Source organism: Procambarus clarkii, chromosome 52 (assembly GCF_040958095.1).
Source record: "Procambarus clarkii isolate CNS0578487 chromosome 52, FALCON_Pclarkii_2.0, whole genome shotgun sequence".
NCBI lineage: Eukaryota > Metazoa > Arthropoda > Malacostraca > Decapoda > Cambaridae > Procambarus > Procambarus clarkii.
In genome coordinates this window covers 8972020-8998645 of record NC_091201.1, presented here as the reverse complement: position 1 = coordinate 8998645, position 26626 = coordinate 8972020, and the positions used below count along the sequence as shown (strand labels likewise).

The 26626-nt window shown below is 42.7% G+C and overlaps 1 protein-coding gene across 6 annotated transcripts in view; it reads left to right on the top strand.

Annotated features, from left to right (window-relative positions):
- The window catches only part of LOC138352080 (uncharacterized), a 35828-nt gene extending 9425 nt beyond the window's left edge, over window positions 1-26403 (top strand). For all 6 annotated transcript variants that reach the window (XR_011222700.1, XR_011222701.1, XR_011222702.1 and 3 more), the window contains 2 exons: window positions 1451-1586; window positions 24110-26403. Coding sequence is in view for 1 of the 6 variants with exons in the window: in XM_069304300.1 (XP_069160401.1) it covers window positions 1451-1586; window positions 24110-24235 (262 nt within the window). In the remaining 5 variants the exon portion in view is untranslated. The remainder of the gene's footprint in view (window positions 1-1450; window positions 1587-24109) is intronic.
- The last annotated feature ends 223 nt before the right edge of the window (window positions 26404-26626 follow it).

The window sequence follows — 26626 nt, the reverse complement described above, 5'->3', positions numbered from 1 at the left end:
ATATTCATTTATACACTAAGAAGTTTATGAATAAACAAGCGAAATAAAATTAAACATTCTGAAATTATCTGTATTAAATTAAGCACAATATTTTTTAAACAAAATTTGTGTTCTTCATTCTCAATTCAGGAATGAGAATGAAGAAAACTACGACACGTCTTAGTTTCTGAACTATGTAATCCGACTTGTTAGACAGATATTACACCCTGTTGGAGGTCATAGTTATGAATCATCCAGTCATGTCACCTTTCTTCTCTGGTCCAATCATAAGCCAAGATATTCTTTAACACGTAAGGTAATTCTATGAGCTGAGGATGTGGTCTAAAAGTAATTTACATAAAGTTGTTGTGACTGGCAATATTTTAAAAGATTGAAATATGTAAATTTGATACCTGGGAATTTTCAGCACATGCAACACGATCCAGACATTAAAGCAATCACAGAGACAAATCCTCTATATTTACTGTTAAATGTTATTAAGAAATTTTAAGAAATTATTATTTAAGAAATCCAATTTAAAATTTGTATTTTCTTTATATGTGGGCCAACCAGTTGCATTGTACGGTAGAGCGATGGTCTCGATTCTCGCAAGTCGACGTTCAATCCCCGACCGTGAAAAGTGGTTGGACACCATTTGTTCCCTCCGTCCTATCCTAAAACCTTATCCTCAACCCTTCCAAGTGCTATATAGTCGTAATAGCTTAGTGCTTTCTCCTAATAATTACTTTATTTACCTTATATAACTGTAGATATAGTCTGTATTTCATCAGCTTGTTTACATTTACAATGTGTTTAATATTTCACAACATTTGCATTTTGAAATGTTTACTGCTTCTCCCTTACAAAGTTAATTATAAGGTATAATATATTATTCCTTATAATGTATTAGGAAAGCAACAATATATAACTTAGTAATGATCTCAATAATAATTAAAATATTATTAATGATGCAATGATGTTAACAATTATAGTTACCTGTCCACCCCACTTAAAGTGACCTGTACCATCAATACTAGTTACCTTGTCCACCCCACCTAAAGTGCCGTGTACCAGCAATACTAGTTACCTTGTCCACCCCACCTAAAGTTCCGTGTACTGCAATACTAGTTATCTTTTCCACCCCACCTAAAGTGCCGTGAACTACAATACTAGTTATCTTTTCCACCCCACCTAAAGTGCCGTGTACCAGCAATACTAGTTACCTTGTCCACCCCACCTAAAGTGCCGTGTACCAGCAGTACTAGTTACCTTGTCCACCCCACCTAAAGTGCCGTGAACCAGCAGTACTAATTATCTTGTCCACCCCACCTAAAGTGCCGTGAACTACAATACTAGTTATCTTTTCCACCCCACCTAAAGTGCCGTGTACCAGCAATACTAGTTACCTTGTCCACCCCACCTAAAGTGTCGTGTACCAGCAATACTAGTAACCCGTCTACTCCACTTGCAGCGATTCGTGGCCAAAAAGTGCAGAAGACGATGACGACTGTGGTGCATGTGTCCTCAGCAGCTGTGTGAATGTCTCACTGTACTGCCCAGACCATCTGATCCTTGATTCTTGCGGCTGTTGCAAAGTCTGCTCCAAGGTAATCACTCACAATGAAACACACACACAAAGGGAATGTTTTCAGGCTAGACCGGAAAAGTGAGGAAAAACAATCTACTTTTAAAGATAATATTCCCAAATGGGCAAGAAAACGAGAAAATCTTGAGAAAGAAACAAAAAAAAAGGTAACAAAAGTTATAAAGATGCATTTGTGCTTCTTCCTCTTTTCTACAGCTGCCGAAAATATCAGGAAAGACAGATATGCAGAGGTAGGTGGGAAAACACGTCATCCACCTCGGTGTCCAGAGGGTGTCCCAGCAATAGCATAAATCATCACCTTCCACACCCTTCATCACTGCCCACTCACTCTCCCTGTACATTAACCCCACACCGAACTGTTCCATTCTTCCCCTAACCCTATCACTCCTCTCCCTCTCCTACATTTTCACCCATAAATTCCCAAAATTCCCAATTTAACACTAGAACAAACTCAATACCCTTTACCCAACATCCCTGAATTCAACCAACTTTATATACTTTCCATAGAGAGTAGCTTACCACCAAGTGATGTCGGGTCGCTGGGGATATAGCCTCGGCTTCCAATGACTTTTGTAAAATCACGGTTGGTCGAGTGGTTAAGGAACCGGGTACGCCATGTGCACAGTGTTCCTGGCTGTCTGGGTTCAAATCCATATGGGGTGTGGTGTCTTCAGTTGCATATTGACTTGGGGGACCATTCAAGCTTGTTCACAAATATATATATATATATATATATATATATATATATATATATATATATATATATATATATATATATATATATAATACATAATACATATATATATATATACATATACATTATATATATATATATATATATATATGTGTGTGTGTGTGTGTGTGTGTGTGTGTGTGTGTGTGTGTGTGTGTGTGTGTGTGTGTGTGTGTGTGTGTGTGTGTGTGTGTGTGTGTGTGTGTGTGTGTGTGTGTGTGTGTGTGTATGTATATCACGAAAATAAATACGTAATTAAAAATGTGACAGTGTCAGACCACGGAGGAAAATTGAAACAGGAATTTCCTTAAGTACTTTCGTATATTAATACATCTTCAGAAGGACTCCTTCTGGAGTCCGTCTGAGGATGATGATATATATATATATATATATATATATATATATATATATATATATATATATATATATATATATATATATATATATATATATATATATATATATATATATCATCATCCTCAGATGGACTCCAGAAGGAGTCCTTCTGAAGATGTATTAATATACGAAAGTACTTAAGGAAATTCCTGTTTCAATTTTCCTCCGTGGTCTGACACTGTCACATTTTTAATTACGTATTTATTAATATATATATATATATATATATATATATATATATATATATATATATATATATATATATATATATATATATATATATATATATATATATATATATATATATATATATATATAGTGACGGTAAAGCGTTGGTGTTCGGCTGTTTCAAAAGCTGGGGGCAGGGCCTCGTCACATCACAAAAAAAAAGAGAAAAGTTTGTCCTTTCGTCTGTGGTAAGGTAATGGGAAGACACACAAAACACAAGTATATAAACAATGAAATTTTAATTACTCTAGAAAACAAGACATGAATAAAGGCAATCTCATAAAATGCAGGACAAGTCAACAAACAAAATAACATGAATAATCACTGGCAAATGAAAAGTTACGCTAAGACAAGTAAGTTACAGTGATAGCAAAATAAAATATGTAATGGGTGCTGGAATACTGGCTTCAAGCTGCCACCTCCCTTAGTACACGAAAGCCAAGGCTTAGTCTACCAGCGAGAGATGTCAACTTCAAGGAGCACAAAGATATTCTGACGAGTCTGGCGTGCTGCTGCCCAGACGTCGACTCGCGGTGGTGGTGGTGGTGAGTGCAGGTGCGACGAGACACCAGCCAATCAGCAACAGGCAGGCAGAGGATGAGCAATTTGCTGGTTACAGCGGGCTGTGGCCAGGTGTCAGTGTGTGTAGGGTACGATTTGCTTCCTGAGCAAAACGTTTGGCGATACTGGTGGACGTATCTTCTCTATAGTATCTTGCATTTTACGACGTAATGATGTAGGGAAGAGCAGGCTCAATCTCTCTTGAAAGAGATTATCGTCACAACTCTCCCCCGAAACCTGCGGTTGTGGAAGAAGTTTCGTCTTCATGTGGTGGAGTGATAGTTGGAGTTGCTTCTACTTCATAGACTCTGGAGAGGGCGTCGGCTATGATGTTGTCAGAACCCTTGATATAGCGGATCTCCAGGTTGAAATCCTGCAGATATAAAGCCCATCGTAGAAGACGCTGGTTATGGAATTGGGCTTGATGTAAGAAGCGGAGAGGATTGTGGTCTGAGAAGATGGTGGTAGACCTGGCACCTTGTAGGTATGGAGCAAAGTGCTGGAGGTTCAGGACGATGGAGAGTAGCTCCTTTTCTATAGTGCTGTAGTTCCTCTGGTGGGGTTTCAACTTGTAGCTGTAGTAGCTGACAGATAGAACCTCCTCGCGGTACCATCAGTGGTACCGATGCCGGTACCACTGGCGTCGACATGAAGGACGAAAGGCATGGTGATATCTGGCGAGGCGAGAATGGGATTAGAACAGAGGAGGAATTTGAGTTGTTCGAAAACAACGGTTTGCTGCATGGTCCAATTATACCGTTGCTTGGGACTGGTTAAAATGATTAATGGTGTGGCTACTGTACTAAAATTTCTCACAAACCTACGGTAGTAGGAGGCAAGACCAAGGAAGCGCAGGAGCTGCTTCCTGGTGGTAGGCTGTGGCTAATGCTGGATGGCTTGAGTGTGTGTGTCTAACGGAGCTAGGCTGCCACTCCCAATTACATGACCCAGATAACGCACTTTACCTTTGGCGAAGGTGGACTTGCCGAGGTTGATGGTGAGGCCGGCTGTCAGGAGCTTGGCGAATAGTCGTTGCAGCTGGAGCAGATGTTCGCTCCAGGTGTTGGATGCTACGACGATATCATCCAAATAGGCGTAGGTGTTATCCAAGCCCTGGATGACGCGGTTGACAGCTCTCTGAAAGGTGGCCGGGGCATTACATAGTCCGAAAGGAAGGCGTTCATATCTTACCTTGGGGTTTTGGCACCAAGATACAGGGTGAGGCCCAGGGGGACTCATAAGGTGTAGCCAGTCCATGATCCAAGAGGTACTGCACCTCAGCACGCATGACTTCCTTCTTGCTCGGGCTGATTCGGTAGAAGGGTTGACGAATCGGCCGGGTGTCAGGGAGCAGTTGGATGTCGTGCTGGGTAACATTACACTCTTGGGGATCATCTCTGAACAACTCTTGATGTTCTTTGAAGATCTTGACTAGAGGTGCACTATGATTGTCCTGAAAATAATTGGGAAGATCAGTTAGGATTTCCGAATTAGAAAGCGCTGACTCCTTGTCAGTGCTTTCGGGAGGAGAAGCAGGGAAGGTCTCACTGTGGATGTATGGCTCTTTAAAGGAAGAGTAGTTAATCATGACAGTGGGAGGAGTACCGTTATATAGCTTCAGGAGGTTGACGTGGCACAACTGGGTCTTCCGCCGCCTATCTGGAGTCTCTAGAAAGTAGTTATGGTTGTTTCTGCACTCCTTGATGCGGTAGGGTCCTGAAAACCTGTTTTGTAAAGGAGAACCTGGGATAGGGAAATAAGCAAGTACGAAGTCTCCCGGTTTAAATTTCCTTACTTTGCTGGTCTGGTCGTAATGAGTCTTCATCCTCTCCTGTGCTTTCAATAGATTATCTTGGGCAAAACTGTGGACCCTCTCTAGAATGTGTTGTAGGTTTTGAAGAAACTGGGGCACATTCTGATGCTCACTGAAGGTGGCATAACGTAGAGAGTCTTTGAAAGCCTTGAGAGGAGTACGGCACTTACGTCCGTAGAGCATCTCATAAGGAGATACTCCTAGGGACTCATTGGGAAGACTTTTAAAGATACACATTATTAGGTCAATTTGCTTATCCCAATCCTTAGAGGTTTCATTACAAAATTTCTTCAGGAGTGCTTTAATAGTCTGATGACTACGCTCAAGAGAACCCTGTGAAGCAGGATGATAGGGGCTGGACAATATCTGTTTGATGTTGAACTCTTCCAGTGTCCTCTTGAAGAGATCACTGGTGAAGTTGGTGCCACAGTCGCTCTGAACCTCCCTTGGAAATCCATACTGGGTGAAGATCTTAAATAAGTGTTTCACAACCGTAGCAGCCGTAATGTTCTTGAATGGAACTGCTATGGGGAATCTGGTGGTAGGACACAGGATGGTTATGATATAGGCGTTACCTGAACTGGTCCGAGGTAAAGGACCAACACAGTCTATAATAAGTCGTTGGAAAGGTTCCGCAGGCACCTGTATGGGAGTCAGTGGTGCTCTGGGAATAGAGATGTTCGGTTTACCTGCCATCTGACATGTATGACACTGTTTGACGCTATTTACCATACCTGGCCAGTAGTAGTCTTGGCGGATTCCATGGTAAGTCTTGTTAAATCCGTAGTGGAAGAGTGCCCTGTGGGCCAGGTGTAGAATAGTGGGCCGCAGGCTGGCAGGAATCACTAGTTGTTCGACGTTGGCCCAATCGTCCTCCTCCTTCAGTTTACTGGGTCTATATCTGCGGTAGAGCAACTCGTTCTCTAGGAAGAACCCAGGAATACTGTCAGGTTGAGTCTCAGCCTGGAAAAATAATGGTGTCAAGGTAAGATCTTCCCTCTGTAACTTACGGAACTCCAACTTGGTCAGATTCGGGGGTAGTTTCTGAGGGTCTTGAGGGACAGCGGTAGCAGTAGAGTCAGCTGGCTGTGGTCGTGCAGCTTGTGCACGGGTGGTCACTAAAACCGGAGGAGAAACTTCATCACTCTCTTGAACCTTTGCTGGAACATACTCAAAGATGGGATTATCCATTACAGAGGTACACACCTGGGGTTTGTCCATGACGATCAGGTTGGTCGGTTGCAGGTCTTCTGCCAAGTCGTTGCCCAGGAGAAGTTGCACTCCAGGCATGGAAAAAGGCTTTTCCCTGATGGCGACTTGGACATCTCCGGTCACGAAGGGACAATCCAGGTGGACTCTGGCGAGAGGATAAGGAGTGGTAGCAGTGAGGTCAGTGATGAAGACAGTTTCTCCGGTGTAGGCGATATTGGGCACAGCCGACTTCAAAATAATCGATTGAAGAGCCGCTGTGTCCCTCAAGATCTTCAGTTTGAAACGTCCCTCCGGATTTGAACCGTTGGTAGAGACAGTTCCAGTATACAGGTGTTTACTGAAAAGAGAAAGATCATTAACATGAACACCAACATTCATCACAGGCTTACCGGGCGTAGGAGGAGTCTTCTTTGGGTTTAGGTGATTCGGTGTTTCCTTTGTATTGAGACTTACCACATTTATCTATGGTATGTCCATAGAGTCTACAATACTTACAGTACAATTGCGAGCCAGCTTGATCGGTACTCACTTTCTCGTAACTGTACCACGACTTCTTACTGGAAGATGGTTCTGGTGTCAGCCAGTGGATGAGGCTGTAAGTGTCAGCCGACTTAGCACACTTTAGGTAGTCGGTTTCTTCTTTATCTGCTAAATATAGACGGACAGGAGGCGGCACACGCCTCAAGAATTCTTCATCTAACATGAGGTTGACGAGTTCTGCAAAGGTAAAGACATGTGCTGCTTCCAGCCATTTCATAAAATATCTCCTTTTGGTATTAGCAAACTCGAGGAAGGTAGTGGTACTTGCCTTCAGGTGGTCACGGAATTTCCTTTGATAACTTTCGGTGGAGAGAAGGTAGGCGTCCAACACTGCTTGTTTCAGAGTCTGGTAGTCATTCTCAGACGCCAAAGTACTGAGTGTAACTGCAGCTCTACCTGTAAGATGTACTCTGAGAAGGGTTGCCCATTGGTCGGCAGGCCGACTAAGTTGATTAGCAAGGGTTTCAAAGAGGGTAAAAAACACATCAACTTCTGTCTCTACGAATGGTGGCATTAACTTACTTGCATGAGATATATTGAAACTGACGGGAAGATTGGCGGTAGCTTGCTGGCGTTGAGCGAGGTGTGAAGTTTCCAACGCGAATTCTCGTTGACGACATTCCATAGCCAGAGTTGCTTGTTGTTTGTCATGCTCGTGTTGCATCTCCAATTGGCGTTGTTTTGTTTCAAGCTGTACTCGTTCCCGCTCACGGAGTATTGCAATCTCACGTTCCTTGAGGGCGATTTCACGTTATTGTTCTTCCTTCCTCAAGACAGCTTCTCGTTCCTTTTCTTCCTTTCTTATGGCAGCTGCTTCCCTTTGTTGCTCGAGGGCTTCTCTTTGCATGGCAGCTGCTTCCCTTTGCTGCTCGCGTTCGATCTTGGCCAGCTCTAGTTTGAGTTTCATCGTTATCAAATCAGTTTTATCTGCAATAAAGTAAGTTTCGTGAGTTTCAGAGTCTATATTAACTTCCTCTAAGAGATGATCCAGTAACAGGTTATGTATTTCATTTTTGTTGGCTTGGTAGGGAACTTCTAGTTGATACTCATGTGCAAGAGTTTGTAATTCAGTCCTCTTGGCACGACTTAAAGTCCCTATTTCACCTGCTGGATCTGCACGGAAAGCTTGGAGACGAAACATGGTGAAATTAGCAAATAAATGCACAACGAATATACTGTTGTGATATGGTGAATGTCAGAAACAGGACAACGTGGCAACTGGTACATATCCTGTGGAATCTTTAACAATTAATGTTAATTTCAAGATGATAAATGATTATTAAATCAAGGTCGCAGGAAATCTTGTACCCGGTACTCATGTAAGAGGATAAGGGCAAGAAAATCCTACTAAACAAGCGAAACTGAGTTTCTAAAACAAATGAAACAGTTAATTGCCTCAAAAGTAAAATAGGTAGTCCAAGAATGTAGGCATACCTTGCCGAGTCTCTATAGGACATAAGCAAGTTTTTCCCACTGAAATTAATATGATACTTACAGAATTGGCGAACTTTTGTGCTCTGAAAAAGAAGGCTAATTCCCTACCAATGTAAATATCATCATCTCTGACCGACGTGTAGGGGTGCGAGGTGTCAACTGGTGATGAGAACTGCTACTGAGGTCCCAATTCAGCAACTAAAGTTTGTGTGAGAGGAACTATGGCCCTCTTTATCCCCCTACTGTCAGATTGCAGAAGATTAGGTGCACTTGACCTGGGGACAGACCACAGTACCAGGGTACCAATATGATGATCTGCCGAAAATGTGAGAAATATCCTAGTGACAAAAGATAATAAACATGAGTAATAACACGGAGGGAGAGATGACCAATTAAGAGAATGACTGAGGCCTACAGTCACCACGTAATCCAAAGTTGTCTCACCTTCACCATATGCTACTCCCGGACAGGCCCCCACGTAATGTGATGGTAAAGCGTTGGTGTTCGGCTGTTTCAAAAGCTGGGGGCAGGGCCTCGTCACATCACAAAAAAAAAAGAGAAAAGTTTGTCCTTTCGTCTGTGGTAAGGTAATGGGAAGACACACAAAACACAAGTATATAAACAATGAAATTTTAATTACTCTAGAAAACAAGACATCAATAAAGGCAATCTCATAAAATGCAGGACAAGTCAACAAACAAAATAACATGAATAATCGCTGGCAAATGAAAAGTTACGCTAAGACAAGTAAGTTACAGTGATAGCAAAATAAAATATGTAATGGGTGCTGGAATACTGGCTTCAAGCTGCCACCTCCCTTAGTACACGAAAGCCAAGGCTTAGTCTACCAGCGAGAGATGTCAACTTCATGGAGCACAAAGATATTCTGACGAGTCTGGCGTGCTGCTGCCCAGACGTCGAATCGCGGTGGTGGTGGTGAGTGCAGGTGCGACGAGACACCAGCCAATCAGCAACAGGCAGGCAGAGGATGAGCAGTTTGCTGGTTACGGCGGGCTGTGGCCAGGTGTCAGTGTGTGTAGGGTACGATTTGCTTCCTGGGCAAAACGTTTGGCGATACTGGTGGGCGTATCTTCTATATAGTATCTTGTATGTTACGACGTAATGATGTAGGGAAGAGCAGGCTCAGTCTCTCTTGAAAGAGATTATCGTCACAATATATATATATATATATATATATATATATATATATATATATATATATATATATATATATATATATATATATATATTGTGTAATATATATATTATTGTGATATATATTATATATTATTATATACACAATATATATATATATATATATATATATATATATATATATATATATATATATATATATATATATAAATATATATATATATATATATATGCGAACAAGCCTGAATGGTCCCCAGGACATATGCAACTGAAAACTCACACCCCAGAAGTGACTCGAACCCATACTCCCAGAAGCAACGCAACTGGTATGTACAAGACGCCTTAATCCACTTGACCATCACGACCGGACATAATGAGGTGATAGCCGAGGCTATATGAACCACCCCACCGCCGGCACTCGGATAGTTATCTTGGGCATAGCATTTTACCAAATCACCTCATTCTTTGGGGCACACGTGAGGAACACAAATGCGAACAAGCCTGAATGGTCCCCAGGACATATGCAACTGAAAACTCACACCCCAGAAGTGACTCGAACCCATACTCCCAGAAGCAACGCAACTGGTATGTACAAGACGCCTTAATCCACTTGACCATCACGACCGGACATAATGAGGTGATAGCCGAGGCTATATGAACCACCCCACCGCCGGCACTCGGATAGTTATCTTGGGCATAGCATTTTACCAAATCACCTCATTCTTTGGGGCACACGTGAGGAACACAAATGCGAACAAGCCTGAATGGTCCCCAGGACATATGCAACTGAAAACTCACACCCCAGAAGTGACTCGAACCCATACTCCCAGAAGCAACGCAACTGGTATGTACAAGACGCCTTAATCCACTTGACCATCACGACCGGACATAATGAGGTGATAGCCGAGGCTATATGAACCACCCCACCGCCGGCACTCGGATAGTTATCTTGGGCATAGCATTTTACCAAATCACCTCATTCTTTGGGGCACACGTGAGGAACACAAATGCGAACAAGCCTGAATGGTCCCCAGGACATATGCAACTGAAAATTCACACCCCAGAAGTGACTCGAACCCATACTCCCAGAAGCAACGCAACTGGTATGTACAAGACGCCTTAATCCACTTGACCATCACAACCGGACATAATGAGGTGATAGCCGAGGCTATATGAACCACCCCACCGCCGGCACTCGGATAGTTATCTTGGGCATAGCATTTTACCAAATCACCTCATTCTTTGGGGCACACGTGAGGAACACAAATGCGAACAAGCCTGTATGGTCCCCAGGACATATGCAACTGAAAACTCACACCCCAGAAGTGACTCGAACCCATACTCCCAGAAGCAACGCAACTGGTATGTACAAGACGCCTTAATCCACTTGACCATCACGACCGGACATAATGAGGTGATAGCCGAGGCTATATGAACCACCCCACCGCCGGCACTCGGATAGTTATCTTGGGCATAGCATTTTACCAAATCACCTCATTCTTTGGGGCACACGTGAGGAACACAAATGCGAACAAGCCTGAATGGTCCCCAGGACATATGCAACTGAAAACTCACACCCCAGAAGTGACTCGAACCCATACTCCCAGAAGCAACGCAACTGGTATGTACAAGACGCCTTAATCCACTTGACCATCACGACCGGACATAATGAGGTGATAGCCGAGGCTATATGAACCACCCCACCGCCGGCACTCGGATAGTTATCTTGGGCATAGCATTTTACCAAATCACCTCATTCTTTGGGGCACACGTGAGGAACACAAATGCGAACAAGCCTGAATGGTCCCCAGGACATATGCAACTGAAAACTCACACCCCAGAAGTGACTCGAACCCATACTCCCAGAAGCAACGCAACTGGTATGTACAAGACGCCTTAATCCACTTGACCATCACGACCGGACATAATGAGGTGATAGCCGAGGCTATATGAACCACCCCACCGCCGGCACTCGGATAGTTATCTTGGGCATAGCATTTTACCAAATCACCTCATTCTTTGGGGCACACGTGAGGAACACAAATGCGAACAAGCCTGTATGGTCCCCAGGACATATGCAACTGAAAACTCACACCCCAGAAGTGACTCGAACCCATACTCCCAGAAGCAACGCAACTGGTATGTACAAGACGCCTTAATCCACTTGACCATCACGACCGGACATAATGAGGTGATAGCCGAGGCTATATGAACCACCCCACCGCCGGCACTCGGATAGTTATCTTGGGCATAGCATTTTACCAAATCACCTCATTCTTTGGGGCACACGTGAGGAACACAAATGCGAACAAGCCTGAATGGTCCCCAGGACATATGCAACTGAAAACTCACACCCCAGAAGTGACTCGAACCCATACTCCCAGAAGCAACGCAACTGGTATGTACAAGACGCCTTAATCCACTTGACCATCACGACCGGACATAATGAGGTGATAGCCGAGGCTATATGAACCACCCCACCGCCGGCACTCGGATAGTTATCTTGGGCATAGCATTTTACCAAATCACCTCATTCTTTGGGGCACACGTGAGGAACACAAATGCGAACAAGCCTGAATGGTCCCCAGGACATATGCAACTGAAAACTCACACCCCAGAAGTGACTCGAACCCATACTCCCAGAAGCAACGCAACTGGTATGTACAAGACGCCTTAATCCACTTGACCATCACGACCGGACATAATGAGGTGATAGCCGAGGCTATATGAACCACCCCACCGCCGGCACTCGGATAGTTATCTTGGGCATAGCATTTTACCAAATCACCTCATTCTTTGGGGCACACGTGAGGAACACAAATGCGAACAAGCCTGAATGGTCCCCAGGACATATGCAACTGAAAACTCACACCCCAGAAGTGACTCGAACCCATACTCCCAGAAGCAACGCAACTGGTATGTACAAGACGCCTTAATCCACTTGACCATCACGACCGGACATAATGAGGTGATAGCCGAGGCTATATGAACCACCCCACCGCCGGCACTCGGATAGTTATCTTGGGCATAGCATTTTACCAAATCACCTCATTCTTTGGGGCACACGTGAGGAACACAAATGCGAACAAGCCTGAATGGTCCCCAGGACATATGCAACTGAAAACTCACACCCCAGAAGTGACTCGAACCCATACTCCCAGAAGCAACGCAACTGGTATGTACAAGACGCCTTAATCCACTTGACCATCACGACCGGACATAATGAGGTGATAGCCGAGGCTATATGAACCACCCCACCGCCGGCACTCGGATAGTTATCTTGGGCATAGCATTTTACCAAATCACCTCATTCTTTGGGGCACACGTGAGGAACACAAATGCGAACAAGCCTGAATGGTCCCCAGGACATATGCAACTGAAAACTCACACCCCAGAAGTGACTCGAACCCATACTCCCAGAAGCAACGCAACTGGTATGTACAAGACGCCTTAATCCACTTGACCATCACGACCGGACATAATGAGGTGATAGCCGAGGCTATATGAACCACCCCACCGCCGGCACTCGGATAGTTATCTTGGGCATAGCATTTTACCAAATCACCTCATTCTTTGGGGCACACGTGAGGAACACAAATGCGAACAAGCCTGAATGGTCCCCAGGACATATGCAACTGAAAACTCACACCCCAGAAGTGACTCGAACCCATACTCCCAGAAGCAACGCAACTGGTATGTACAAGACGCCTTAATCCACTTGACCATCACGACCGGACATAATGAGGTGATAGCCGAGGCTATATGAACCACCCCACCGCCGGCACTCGGATAGTTATCTTGGGCATAGCATTTTACCAAATCACCTCATTCTTTGGGGCACACGTGAGGAACACAAATGCGAACAAGCCTGAATGGTCCCCAGGACATATGCAACTGAAAACTCACACCCCAGAAGTGACTCGAACCCATACTCCCAGAAGCAACGCAACTGGTATGTACAAGACGCCTTAATCCACTTGACCATCACGACCGGACATAATGAGGTGATAGCCGAGGCTATATGAACCACCCCACCGCCGGCACTCGGATAGTTATCTTGGGCATAGCATTTTACCAAATCACCTCATTCTTTGGGGCACACGTGAGGAACACAAATGCGAACAAGCCTGAATGGTCCCCAGGACATATGCAACTGAAAACTCACACCCCAGAAGTGACTCGAACCCATACTCCCAGAAGCAACGCAACTGGTATGTACAAGACGCCTTAATCCACTTGACCATCACGACCGGACATAATGAGGTGATAGCCGAGGCTATATGAACCACCCCACCACCGGCACTCGGATAGTTATCTTGGGCATAGCATTTTACCAAATCACCTCATTCTTTGGGGCACACGTGAGGAACACAAATGCGAACAAGCCTGAATGGTCCCCAGGACATATGCAACTGAAAACTCACACCCCAGAAGTGACTCGAACCCATACTCCCAGAAGCAACGCAACTGGTATGTACAAGACGCCTTAATCCACTTGACCATCACAACCGGACATAATGAGGTGATAGCCGAGGCTATATGAACCACCCCACCGCCGGCACTTGGATAGTTATCTTGGGCATAGCATTGCTTCTGGGAGTATGCTTCTGGGAGTATGCTTGCGTTGCTTCTGGGAGTATGGGTTCGAGTCACTTCTGGGGTGTGAGTTTTCAGTTGCATATGTCCTGGGGACCATTCAGGCTTGTTCGCATTTGTGTTCCTCACGTGTGCCCCAAAGAATGAGGTGATTTGGTAAAATGCTATGCCCAAGATAACTATCCGAGTGCCGGAGGTGGGGTGGTTCATATAGCCTCGGCTATCACCTCATTATGTCCGGTCGTGATGGTCAAGTGGATTAAGGCGTCTTGTACATACCAGTTGCGTTGCTTCTGGGAGTATGGGTTCGAGTCACTTCTGGGGGTGTGAGTTTTCAGTTGCATATGTCCTGGGGACCATTCAGGCTTGTTCGCATTTGTGTTCCTCACGTGTGCCCCAAAGAATGAGGTGATTTGGTAAAATGCTATGCCCAAGATAACTATCCGAGTGCCGGCGGTGGGGTGGTTCATATAGCCTCGGCTATCACCTCATTATGTCCGGTCGTGATGGTCAAGTGGATTAAGGCGTCTTGTACATACCAGTTGCGTTGCTTCTGGGAGTATGGGTTCGAGTCACTTCTGGGGTGTGAGTTTTCAGTTGCATATGTCCTGGGGACCATTCAGGCTTGTTCGCATTTGTGTTCCTCACGTGTGCCCCAAAGAATGAGGTGATTTGGTAAAATGCTATGCCCAAGATAACTATCCGAGTGCCGGCGGTGGGGTGGTTCATATAGCCTCGGCTATCACCTCATTATGTCCGGTCGTGATGGTCAAGTGGATTAAGGCGTCTTGTACATACCAGTTGCGTTGCTTCTGGGAGTATGGGTTCGAGTCACTTCTGGGGTGTGAGTTTTCAGTTGCATATGTCCTGGGGACCATTCAGGCTTGTTCGCATTTGTGTTCCTCACGTGTGCCCCAAAGAATGAGGTGATTTGGTAAAATGCTATGCCCAAGATAACTATCCGAGTGCCGGCGGTGGGGTGGTTCATATAGCCTCGGCTATCACCTCATTATGTCCGGTCGTGATGGTCAAGTGGATTAAGGCGTCTTGTACATACCAGTTGCGTTGCTTCTGGGAGTATGGGTTCGAGTCACTTCTGGGGTGTGAGTTTTCAGTTGCATATGTCCTGGGGACCATTCAGGCTTGTTCGCATTTGTGTTCCTCACGTGTGCCCCAAAGAATGAGGTGATTTGGTAAAATGCTATGCCCAAGATAACTATCCGAGTGCCGGCGGTGGGGTGGTTCATATAGCCTCGGCTATCACCTCATTATGTCCGGTCGTGATGGTCAAGTGGATTAAGGCGTCTTGTACATACCAGTTGCGTTGCTTCTGGGAGTATGGGTTCGAGTCACTTCTGGGGTGTGAGTTTTCAGTTGCATATGTCCTGGGGACCATTCAGGCTTGTTCGCATTTGTGTTCCTCACGTGTGCCCCAAAGAATGAGGTGATTTGGTAAAATGCTATGCCCAAGATAACTATCCGAGTGCCGGCGGTGGGGTGGTTCATATAGCCTCGGCTATCACCTCATTATGTCCGGTCGTGATGGTCAAGTGGATTAAGGCGTCTTGTACATACCAGTTGCGTTGCTTCTGGGAGTATGGGTTCGAGTCACTTCTGGGGTGTGAGTTTTCAGTTGCATATGTCCTGGGGACCATTCAGGCTTGTTCGCATTTGTGTTCCTCACGTGTGCCCCAAAGAATGAGGTGATTTGGTAAAATGCTATGCCCAAGATAACTATCCGAGTGCCGGCGGTGGGGTGGTTCATATAGCCTCGGCTATCACCTCATTATGTCCGGTCGTGATGGTCAAGTGGATTAAGGCGTCTTGTACATACCAGTTGCGTTGCTTCTGGGAGTATGGGTTCGAGTCACTTCTGGGGTGTGAGTTTTCAGTTGCATATGTCCTGGGGACCATTCAGGCTTGTTCGCATTTGTGTTCCTCACGTGTGCCCCAAAGAATGAGGTGATTTGGTAAAATGCTATGCCCAAGATAACTATCCGAGTGCCGGCGGTGGGGTGGTTCATATAGCCTCGGCTATCACCTCATTATGTCCGGTCGTGATGGTCAAGTGGATTAAGGCGTCTTGTACATACCAGTTGCGTTGCTTCTGGGAGTATGGGTTCGAGTCACTTCTGGGGTGTGAGTTTTCAGTTGCATATGTCCTGGGGACCATTCAGGCTTGTTCGCATTTGTGTTCCTCACGTGTGCCCCAAAGAATGAGGTGATTTGGTAAAATGCTATGCCCAAGATAACTATCCGAGTGCCGGCGGTGGGGTGGTTCATATAGCCTCGGCTATCACCTCATTATGTCCGGTCGTGATGGTCAAGTGGATTAAGGCGTCTTGTACATACCAGTTGCGTTGCTTCTGGGAGTATGGGTTCGAGTCACTTCTGGGGTGTGAGTTTTCAGTTGCATATGTCCTGGGGACCATTCAGGCTTGTTCGCATTTGTGTTCCTCACGTGTGCCCCAAAGAATGAGGTGATTTGGTAAAATGCTATGCCCAAGATAACTATCCGAGTGCCGGCGGTGGGGTGGTTCATATAGCCTCGGCTATCACCTCATTATGTCCGGTCGTGATGGTCAAGTGGATTAAGGCGTCTTGTACATACCAGTTGCGTTGCTTCTGGGAGTATGGGTTCGAGTCACTTCTGGGGTGTGAGTTTTCAGTTGCATATGTCCTGGGGACCATTCAGGCTTGTTCGCATTTGTGTTCCTCACGTGTGCCCCAAAGAATGAGGTGATTTGGTAAAATGCTATGCCCAAGATAACTATCCGAGTGCCGGCGGTGGGGTGGTTCATATAGCCTCGGCTATCACCTCATTATGTCCGGTCGTGATGGTCAAGTGGATTAAGGCGTCTTGTACATACCAGTTGCGTTGCTTCTGGGAGTATGGGTTCGAGTCACTTCTGGGGTGTGAGTTTTCAGTTGCATATGTCCTGGGGACCATTCAGGCTTGTTCGCATTTGTGTTCCTCACGTGTGCCCCAAAGAATGAGGTGATTTGGTAAAATGCTATGCCCAAGATAACTATCCGAGTGCCGGCGGTGGGGTGGTTCATATAGCCTCGGCTATCACCTCATTATGTCCGGTCGTGATGGTCAAGTGGATTAAGGCGTCTTGTACATACCAGTTGCGTTGCTTCTGGGAGTATGGGTTCGAGTCACTTCTGGGGTGTGAGTTTTCAGTTATATATATATATATATATATATATATATATATATATATATATATATATATATATATATATATATATATATATATATATATATGACAGTGTCAGACACCAGAGGAAAATTTCAATATTCCTCCGTGGTCTGACACTGTCATATATATATATATATATATATATATATATATATATATATATATATATATATATATATATATATATATATATATATATATATATATATATATATGTATATATATATATATATATATAAATATATATTTATATATATATATATATATATATATATATATATATATATATACATATATATATATATATATATATATATATATATATATATATATATATATATATATATATATATATATATATATATAACTGAAAACTCACACCCCAGAAGTGACTCGAACCCATACTCCCAGGAGCCACGCAACTGGTATGTACAAGACGCCTTAATCCACTTGACCATCACGACCGGACAAAATGAGGTGATAGCCGAGGCTATATGAACCACCCCACCGCCGGCACTCGGATAGTAATCTTGGGCATAGCATTTTACCAAATCACCTCATTCTTTGGGGCACACGTGAGGAACACAAATGCGAACAAGCCTGAATGGTCCCCAGGACAATATGCAACTGAAAACTCACACCCCAGAAGTGACTCGAACCCATACTCCCAGGAGCCACGCAACTGGTATGTACAAGACGCCTTAATCCACTTGACCATCACGACCGGACAAAATGAGGTGATAGCCGAGGCTATATGAACCACCCCACCGCCGGCACTCGGATAGTAATCTTGGGCATAGCATTTTACCAAATCACCTCATTCTTTGGGGCACACGTGAGGAACACAAATGCGAACAAGCCTGAATGGTCCCCAGGACAATATGCAACTGAAAACTCACACCCCAGAAGTGACTCGAACCCATACTCCCAGGAGCCACGCAACTGGTATGTACAAGACGCCTTAATCCACTTGACCATCACGACCGGACAAAATGAGGTGATAGCCGAGGCTATATGAACCACCCCACCGCCGGCACTCGGATAGTAATCTTGGGCATAGCATTTTACCAAATCACCTCATTCTTTGGGGCACATGTGAGGAACACAAATGCGAACAAGCCTGAATGGTCCCCAGGACAATATGCAACTGAAAACTCACACCCCAGAAGTGACTCGAACCCATACTCCCAGGAGCCACGCAACTGGTATGTACAAGACGCCTTAATCCACTTGACCATCACGACTGGACAAAATGAGGTGATAGCCGAGGCTATATGAACCACCCCACCGCCGGCACTCGGATAGTAATCTTGGGCATAGCATTTTACCAAATCACCTCATTCTTTGGGGCACACGTGAGGAACACAAATGCGAACAAGCCTGAATGGTCCCCAGGACAATATGCAACTGAAAACTCACACCCCAGAAGTGACTCGAACCCATACTCCCAGGAGCCACGCAACTGGTATGTACAAGACGCCTTAATCCACTTGACCATCACGACCGGACAAAATGAGGTGATAGCCGAGGCTATATGAACCACCCCACCGCCGGCACTCGGATAGTAATCTTGGGCATAGCATTTTACCAAATCACCTCATTCTTTGGGGCACACGTGAGGAACACAAATGCGAACAAGCCTGAATGGTCCCCAGGACAATATGCAACTGAAAACTCACACCCCAGAAGTAACTCGAACCCATACTCCCAGGAGCCACGCAACTGGTATGTACAAGACGCCTTAATCCACTTGACCATCACGACCGGACAAAATGAGGTGATAGCCGAGGCTATATGAACCACCCCACCGCCGGCACTCGGATAGTAATCTTGGGCATAGCATTTTACCAAATGACCTCATTTTGTCCGGTCGTGATGGTCAAGTGGATTAAGGCGTCTTGTACATACCAGTTGCGTGGCTCCTGGGAGTATGGGTTCGAGTCACTTCTGGGTTGTGAGTTTTCAGTTGCATATTGTCCTGGGGACCATTCAGGCTTGTTCGCATTTGTGTTCCTCACGTGTGCCCCAAAGAATGAGGTGATTTGGTAAAATGCTATGCCCAAGATTACTATCCGAGTGCCGGCGGTGGGGTAGTTCATATAGCCTCGGCTATCACCTCATTTTGTCCGGTCGTGATGGTCAAGTGGATTAAGGCGTCTTGTACATACCAGTTGCGTGGCTCCTGGGAGTATGGGTTCGAGTCACTTCTGGGGTGTGAGTTTTCAGTTGCATATTGTCCTGGGGACCATTCAGGCTTGTTCGCATTTGTGTTCCTCACGTGTGCCCCAAAGAATGAGGTGATTTGGTAAAATGCTATGCCCAAGATTACTATCCGAGTGCCGGCGGTGGGGTGGTTCATATAGCCTCGGCTATCACCTCATTTTGTCCAGTCGTGATGGTCAAGTGGATTAAGGCGTCTTGTACATACCAGTTGCGTGGCTCCTGGGAGTATGGGTTCGAGTCACTTCTGGGGTGTGAGTTTTCAGTTGCATATTGTCCTGGGGACCATTCAGGCTTGTTCGCATTTGTGTTCCTCACATGTGCCCCAAAGAATGAGGTGATTTGGTAAAATGCTATGCCCAAGATTACTATCCGAGTGCCGGCGGTGGGGTGGTTCATATAGCCTCGGCTATCACCTCATTTTGTCCGGTCGTGATGGTCAAGTGGATTAAGGCGTCTTGTACATACCAGTTGCGTGGCTCCTGGGAGTATGGGTTCGAGTCACTTCTGGGGTGTGAGTTTTCAGTTGCATATTGTCCTGGGGACCATTCAGGCTTGTTCGCATTTGTGTTCCTCACGTGTGCCCCAAAGAATGAGGTGATTTGGTAAAATGCTATGCCCAAGATTACTATCCGAGTGCCGGCGGTGGGGTGGTTCATATAGCCTCGGCTATCACCTCATTTTGTCCGGTCGTGATGGTCAAGTGGATTAAGGCGTCTTGTACATACCAGTTGCGTGGCTCCTGGGAGTATGGGTTCGAGTCACTTCTGGGGTGTGAGTTTTCAGTTGCATATTGTCCTGGGGACCATTCAGGCTTGTTCGCATATATATATATATATATATATATATATATTGGTAGCAGTCTTTCCTGTAGACATATATTATTAAATATGACCGAAAATGTAAGATTAATAATTCTAACACGAATTTTCTCAATGTTTCAAAAATTTTTCTTCACTGTTGATGGTAACTGAAAAATCAATTCTCCAAAATTCATTTTTATTTCTAGTCTGACGCGACACTTGAGCGCGTTTTGTAAAACTTATTACATTTTCAAAGACTTTAGTTTACACAGACACAACTATAACTGAACAGAGTTTAAACATCTTCGATTTTATACCTGCATTTGGGTGAGGTGATATGTTACAACAGTTTTGGATGAGGTGAAAACAAACTTTCAACACAAGACAGAACACGAAACAATGGGTATAAAATTTTGTAAGTTAAAGGGAAGAATGGAAGTAACTGCAAAGGGCCTATTGGCCCATATTTCTTGATGCTTCTATATTGATGCGGAGTCTTCAAGTGGGTAGAATATAGTTGTGCATTAATTGGCTGTTGATTGCTGGTGTTGACTTCTTAATGTGTAGTGCCTCGCAGATATCTAGCCGCCTGCTATCGCTGTATCTATCGATGATTTCCGTGTTTTTTGTTAAGACTTCTCTGGTGATGGTCTGGTTATGGGAAGAGATTATATGTTCCTTAATGGAGCCCTGTTGCTTATGCATCGTTAATCGCCTGGAAAGAGATGTTGTTGTCTTGCCTATATACTGAATTCTTTGAGGCTTACTTTCCCCAAATGGGCATTTGAAGGCATGGACGACATTGGTCTCTTCTAAAGCGTTTTGCTTTGTGTCTGGAGAGTTTCTCATGAGTAGGTTGGCCGTTTTCTTGGTTTTATAGTAAATCGTCAATTGTACCTTCTGATATTTGTCTGTAGGGATAACGTTTCTATTAACAATATCTTTCAGGACCCTTTCCTCCGTTTTATGAGTTGTGGAAAAGAAGTTCTTGTAAAATAGTCTAATAGGGGGTACAGGTGTTGTGTTAGTTGTCTATTCAGAGGTTGCATGGCGTTTCACCTTCCTTTTTATGATGTCTTCAACGAAACCATTGGAGAAGCCGTTGTTGACTAGGACCTGCCTTACCCTACAGAGTTCTTCATCGACTTGCTTCCATCCTGAGCTGTGGCTGAGAGCACGGTCGACATAAGCGTTAACGACACTCCTCATGTACCTGTCTGGGCAGTCACTGTTGGCACTGAGGCACATTTCTATGATTATTTCATTAGTGTAGACTGCAGTGTGGAAACCCCCACTCCTTTCCGTGACTTTTACATCTAGAAAGGGCAGCTTCCCATCCTTCTCCATCTCGTAAGTGAAACTCAACACATAATTCTGCTCGAATGCCTCCTTCAGCTCCTGCAGATGTCTGACATCAGGTACCAGTGTAAAAATATCGTCAACATATCTGCAGTATATGGCAGGCTTCAAGTTCATGCCAACTAAGACCTTTTGCTCGATGGTACCCATGTAGAAGTTCGCAAACAGGACACCTAGGGGAGAACCCATGGCGACCCCATCTACTTGCTTATACATGTGCCCATCCGGGCTCAAGAAGGGTGCCTCTTTAGTACATGCTTGGAGTAGTTTCCTTACCAGAAAACATTATATATATATATATATATATATATATATATATATATATATATATATATATATATATATATATATATATATATATATATATATATATATATATATACATATATATATATATATATATATATATGTGTGTGTGTGTGTGTGTGTGTGTGTGTGTGTGTGTGTGTGTGTGTGTGTGTGTGTGTGTGTGTGTGTGTGTGTGTGTGTGTGTGTGTGTGTGTGTGTATGTGTATATATATAAATATATATATATATATATATATATATATATATATATATATATATATATATATATATATATATATATATATATATATCGAAATGCTGTCAGAATCAATCTAATTATTAAGGTTTTACAGTTCCTCCTGGCGCATCTAAGAAGATTTCATAAAACCACTTATTATCAGTTTGAATTATTTGATTGTAAACGCCTTTTCTCTCTGGCCTTAGGTAAGGAATATTTGATTGCACATACGACAACAAGTCACCCGTATTGGAATTTTGTTCACGAGGCAATTCTACATCGAACGAAGCAAAAGCAGATCGATTCAGTGATGGCATTTCCAATAGATTTTGAACTTTGTTCGCGATTTCTAAGCACAAATCGTCAATTATTATGAACGCTTCGTTGTATTTTTCTGCTGTGAAATTCATTTTTATATATGAATTTACCTTGCGTATTCGTCGGATAATATCTTCAGCCATGTGCGATTTATATTTGTCCCATAACTCTGTTGGAGATGAAGGAGAGCAGGCGGCCAATATGATTGCAAACAATACACGAATGGGATTTGGAAGCAACGTGTTGGACTCGTCATTAATGCATACATCCTAGTGTCGGTCGCACTCGCATTAATTCTGAGCTTAACATGCACCTACAGAAAATGGCATGTGTAACGCCGTTGACAAATCTCAATTACTGGAAAGACGTTGGACCGGGCACATTTACCAACGGTATGCGAAGAAAGAAGCATTCTTTCTGAATGGGATGCATGGTGTACAGTCTGCCTATCGTAGTTTATTTCAATATACCAGGTTGTCCGTCGACTCGTTCTCCTCGTATGCGTTGTTCAAATGATTTTCTACTGACATTCAACGTGTAATACGTTGGCACTTCAGAATACAGCAGTGTTTTCGCAAACGCGTCATTTTGACATAACATGAAAAAAGCAGTTAACGTTGTAGCCGGTGGATTCATACCTGTTTGTTGTACATTTACAGCTGTGAAATAAATGTGTTATCCATTTTCTTGTTTTTACAACAAAACAAAAAACACTAACGAAATATTTAAATTCAAACGCAGATCAATCGAAACAGTTCAATTTCACTACCAATTGCACTGAAAAATAAGAACAGTTAAAAAAACATAATGAAAAATGATGAAAAAAAGATACAAATAAACTATACCTAAGAAATGTACGATATGATAAACAACACAGCTCAATTACAATGCAATGTCACACAAAATAACTAAATCAAAATGAAAATAAATCAAAACCTATGAAAAATAAATTTATCAATGCAATCGGAAACATTGGAATAGAATCATAAGATATTTTGTATAGCATGTGTTGCTCTTGCATGCAACAGATTGCACTGTTTAAAAAAAAACATGTTTTTACCTGTCACAGGTGTGGCATCTAAATAGTAGGTATAAAAAACATGCATGTATTCGAATGGAATGTTGTGTCAAAATTTCAAAGCAATCAGTAAAGAGGTTTCGAAGATTTCCCTCACATGAAAAACACAGCTTTAAAAAAAAAAAACATGTTTTTTTCCTGTCACCGGCGTGACATCTATATAGTATGTATATAAAAACCCGCTCAGATGCAAATGGAACGTTGTGTGAAAATTTCAGGGCAATTCGTGAAGAACTTTCGGAGATTCATGATTTTGAACAAACGAACATTTCGATTTTTATTTATATAGATATATACATATGTAATACAGATAAAGAGAGACATAATTTATTTATTATCGCTCCAGATCGTTGGTAACTTGAGGGACCCGCATCACGCCCTATGCCTCAAGGACTGGGACGACCACTCTAACCACTCTCACGAAGAAGACATCTACGAAAAGTTTTGCGAAGCTCTTGGTCACCAAGATTAGTCCATGCCAACCAAGCCCACCCGAGGGAGGGACCATCTACAACACCACACAGGAAGGTCCCACAGGAGGCGCCCGCAAGATTGACCTCCCAGGAAAAACAACAGAACTGTTGACGTGGACGAGACTGTATGACTGTGGTCATGGTCTCTAACACCTCGTGTGTTAAAGACCACTCAGATATTGTTAACCATCCTAAATTAAACAACCTCGTTTGACGTCATTGAGGTTACCATTGAGCGTAGTTAGTAACAGGTTACCTGAGTGACGCCGGAGACGGTTGGTGACGCAGGCCGGGTTACAGCTAGTGACATCATTGTTTACTAACATATCTCCACCCCCCACCCCCACTCCCCCGTGCTTAGTTGACAACATAGTGCTGGCATTTCCCCTCTCTTGGGTTTTGAACGATCCACTTCCTCATATTTTACAGTTAATGACAATTGTCAGTAAATTCACGTTAGTTTTACTTCCTCCGTTAACCTTTTAGCGCTGTTTTCTTTGATGATTCTTGATAAGTTTGGCAAGAGCAATATATATATATATATATATATATATATATATATATATATATATATATATATATATATTTATATATATATATATATATATATATATATATATATATATATATATATATATATATATATATATGTATATATTTATATATATATATATATATATATATATATATATATATATATATATATATATATATATATATATATATATATAGCCAGAACGCACTTCTCAGCCTACTATGCAAGGCCCAATTTGCCTAATAAGCCAAGTTTTCATGAGTTAATTGTTTTTCGATTACCTAACCTACCTAACCTAACCAAACCTAACTTTTTCGGCTACCTAACATAACCTAACCTATAAAGATAGGTTAGGTTAGGTTAGGTAGGGTTGGTTAGGTTCGGTCATATATCTACGTTAATTTTAACTCCAATAACAAAAAATTGACCTCATACATAATGAAATGGGTAGCTTTATCATTTCATAAGAAAAAAATTAGAGAAAACATATTAATTCATGAAAACTTGGCTTATTAGGCAAATCGGGCCTTGCATAGTAGGCTGAGAAGTGCATTCTGGCTACTAGGTACGACATATATATATATATATATATATATATATATATATATATATATATATATATATATATATATATATATATATATATGTCGTACCTAGTAGCCAGAACTCACTTTTTGGCCTACTATTCAAGGCCCGATTTGCCTAATAAGCCAAGTTTTCCTGAATTAATATATTTTTTCTAATTTTTTTCTTATGAAATGATAAAGCTACCCATTTCATTATGTATGAGGTCAATTTTTTTTTATAGTAGTTAAAATTAACTTAGATATATGACCGAACCTAACCAACCCTACCTAACCTAACCTAACCTATCTTCATAGGTTAGGTTGGGTTAGGTTGCCGATAAAGGTAGGTTAGGTTAGGTTAGGTAGGTTAGGTAGTCTAAAAAACATTAATTCATGAAAACTTGGCTTATTAGGCAAATCGGGCCTTGCATAGTAGGCTGAGAAGTGCGTTCTGGCTATTAGGTACGACATATATATATATATATATATATATATATATATATATATATATATATATATATATATATATATATATATATATATATATATATATATATAATGTATGTTGTACCTAGTAGCCAGAACGTCGTACTCGGCCTACTATGCAAGGCCCGATTAGCCTAATAAGCCAAGTTTTCATGAATTTATATATTTTCTCTATTTTTTTCTTATGAAATGATAAAGCAACCCATTTCAGTACGTATGAGTTCAATTTTTTTAATTGGAGTTAAAATTAACGTAGATATATGACCAAACCTAACCAACCCTACCTAACCTAACCTAACCTAACCTATCATAACCTAACCTAAACTAACATAACTGAGTCAATACTTTATGTTCCTAGTCTAATATAATATTAATAATTCAAATAAACCATTTGGAAACATTTTTTTTTAAATAACGAAAATCACTCGGCCTATTAGGGAAATTGAAGGGACCCATAGCTTCGAAGAAGAAAATAAAGAGTATTCAGAGAAGACCTTGTGGATTATCACTGAACACTTTAATCTTTTCTTCTTCTTCCACCCCTATTCTATAAATAAATATATATATTAACACTGAATAATGGTTGTGTCTTATCCTCTGACATGATGATATATGACGCCTCATTATAATAACATGCAAGCACCAGTTATGAGGTATTACGGTGTTATTAAAATATTTAACAGCAAAAATATGATAAAATATCGAGGCCAAGCAGTAGGGTTGAAGACGTTGAGGTCGTCCCAAGACACGCTGCTGTCATAGCACATTACTCAGGAAACACAGAAGATGACACTGAGAAAAGA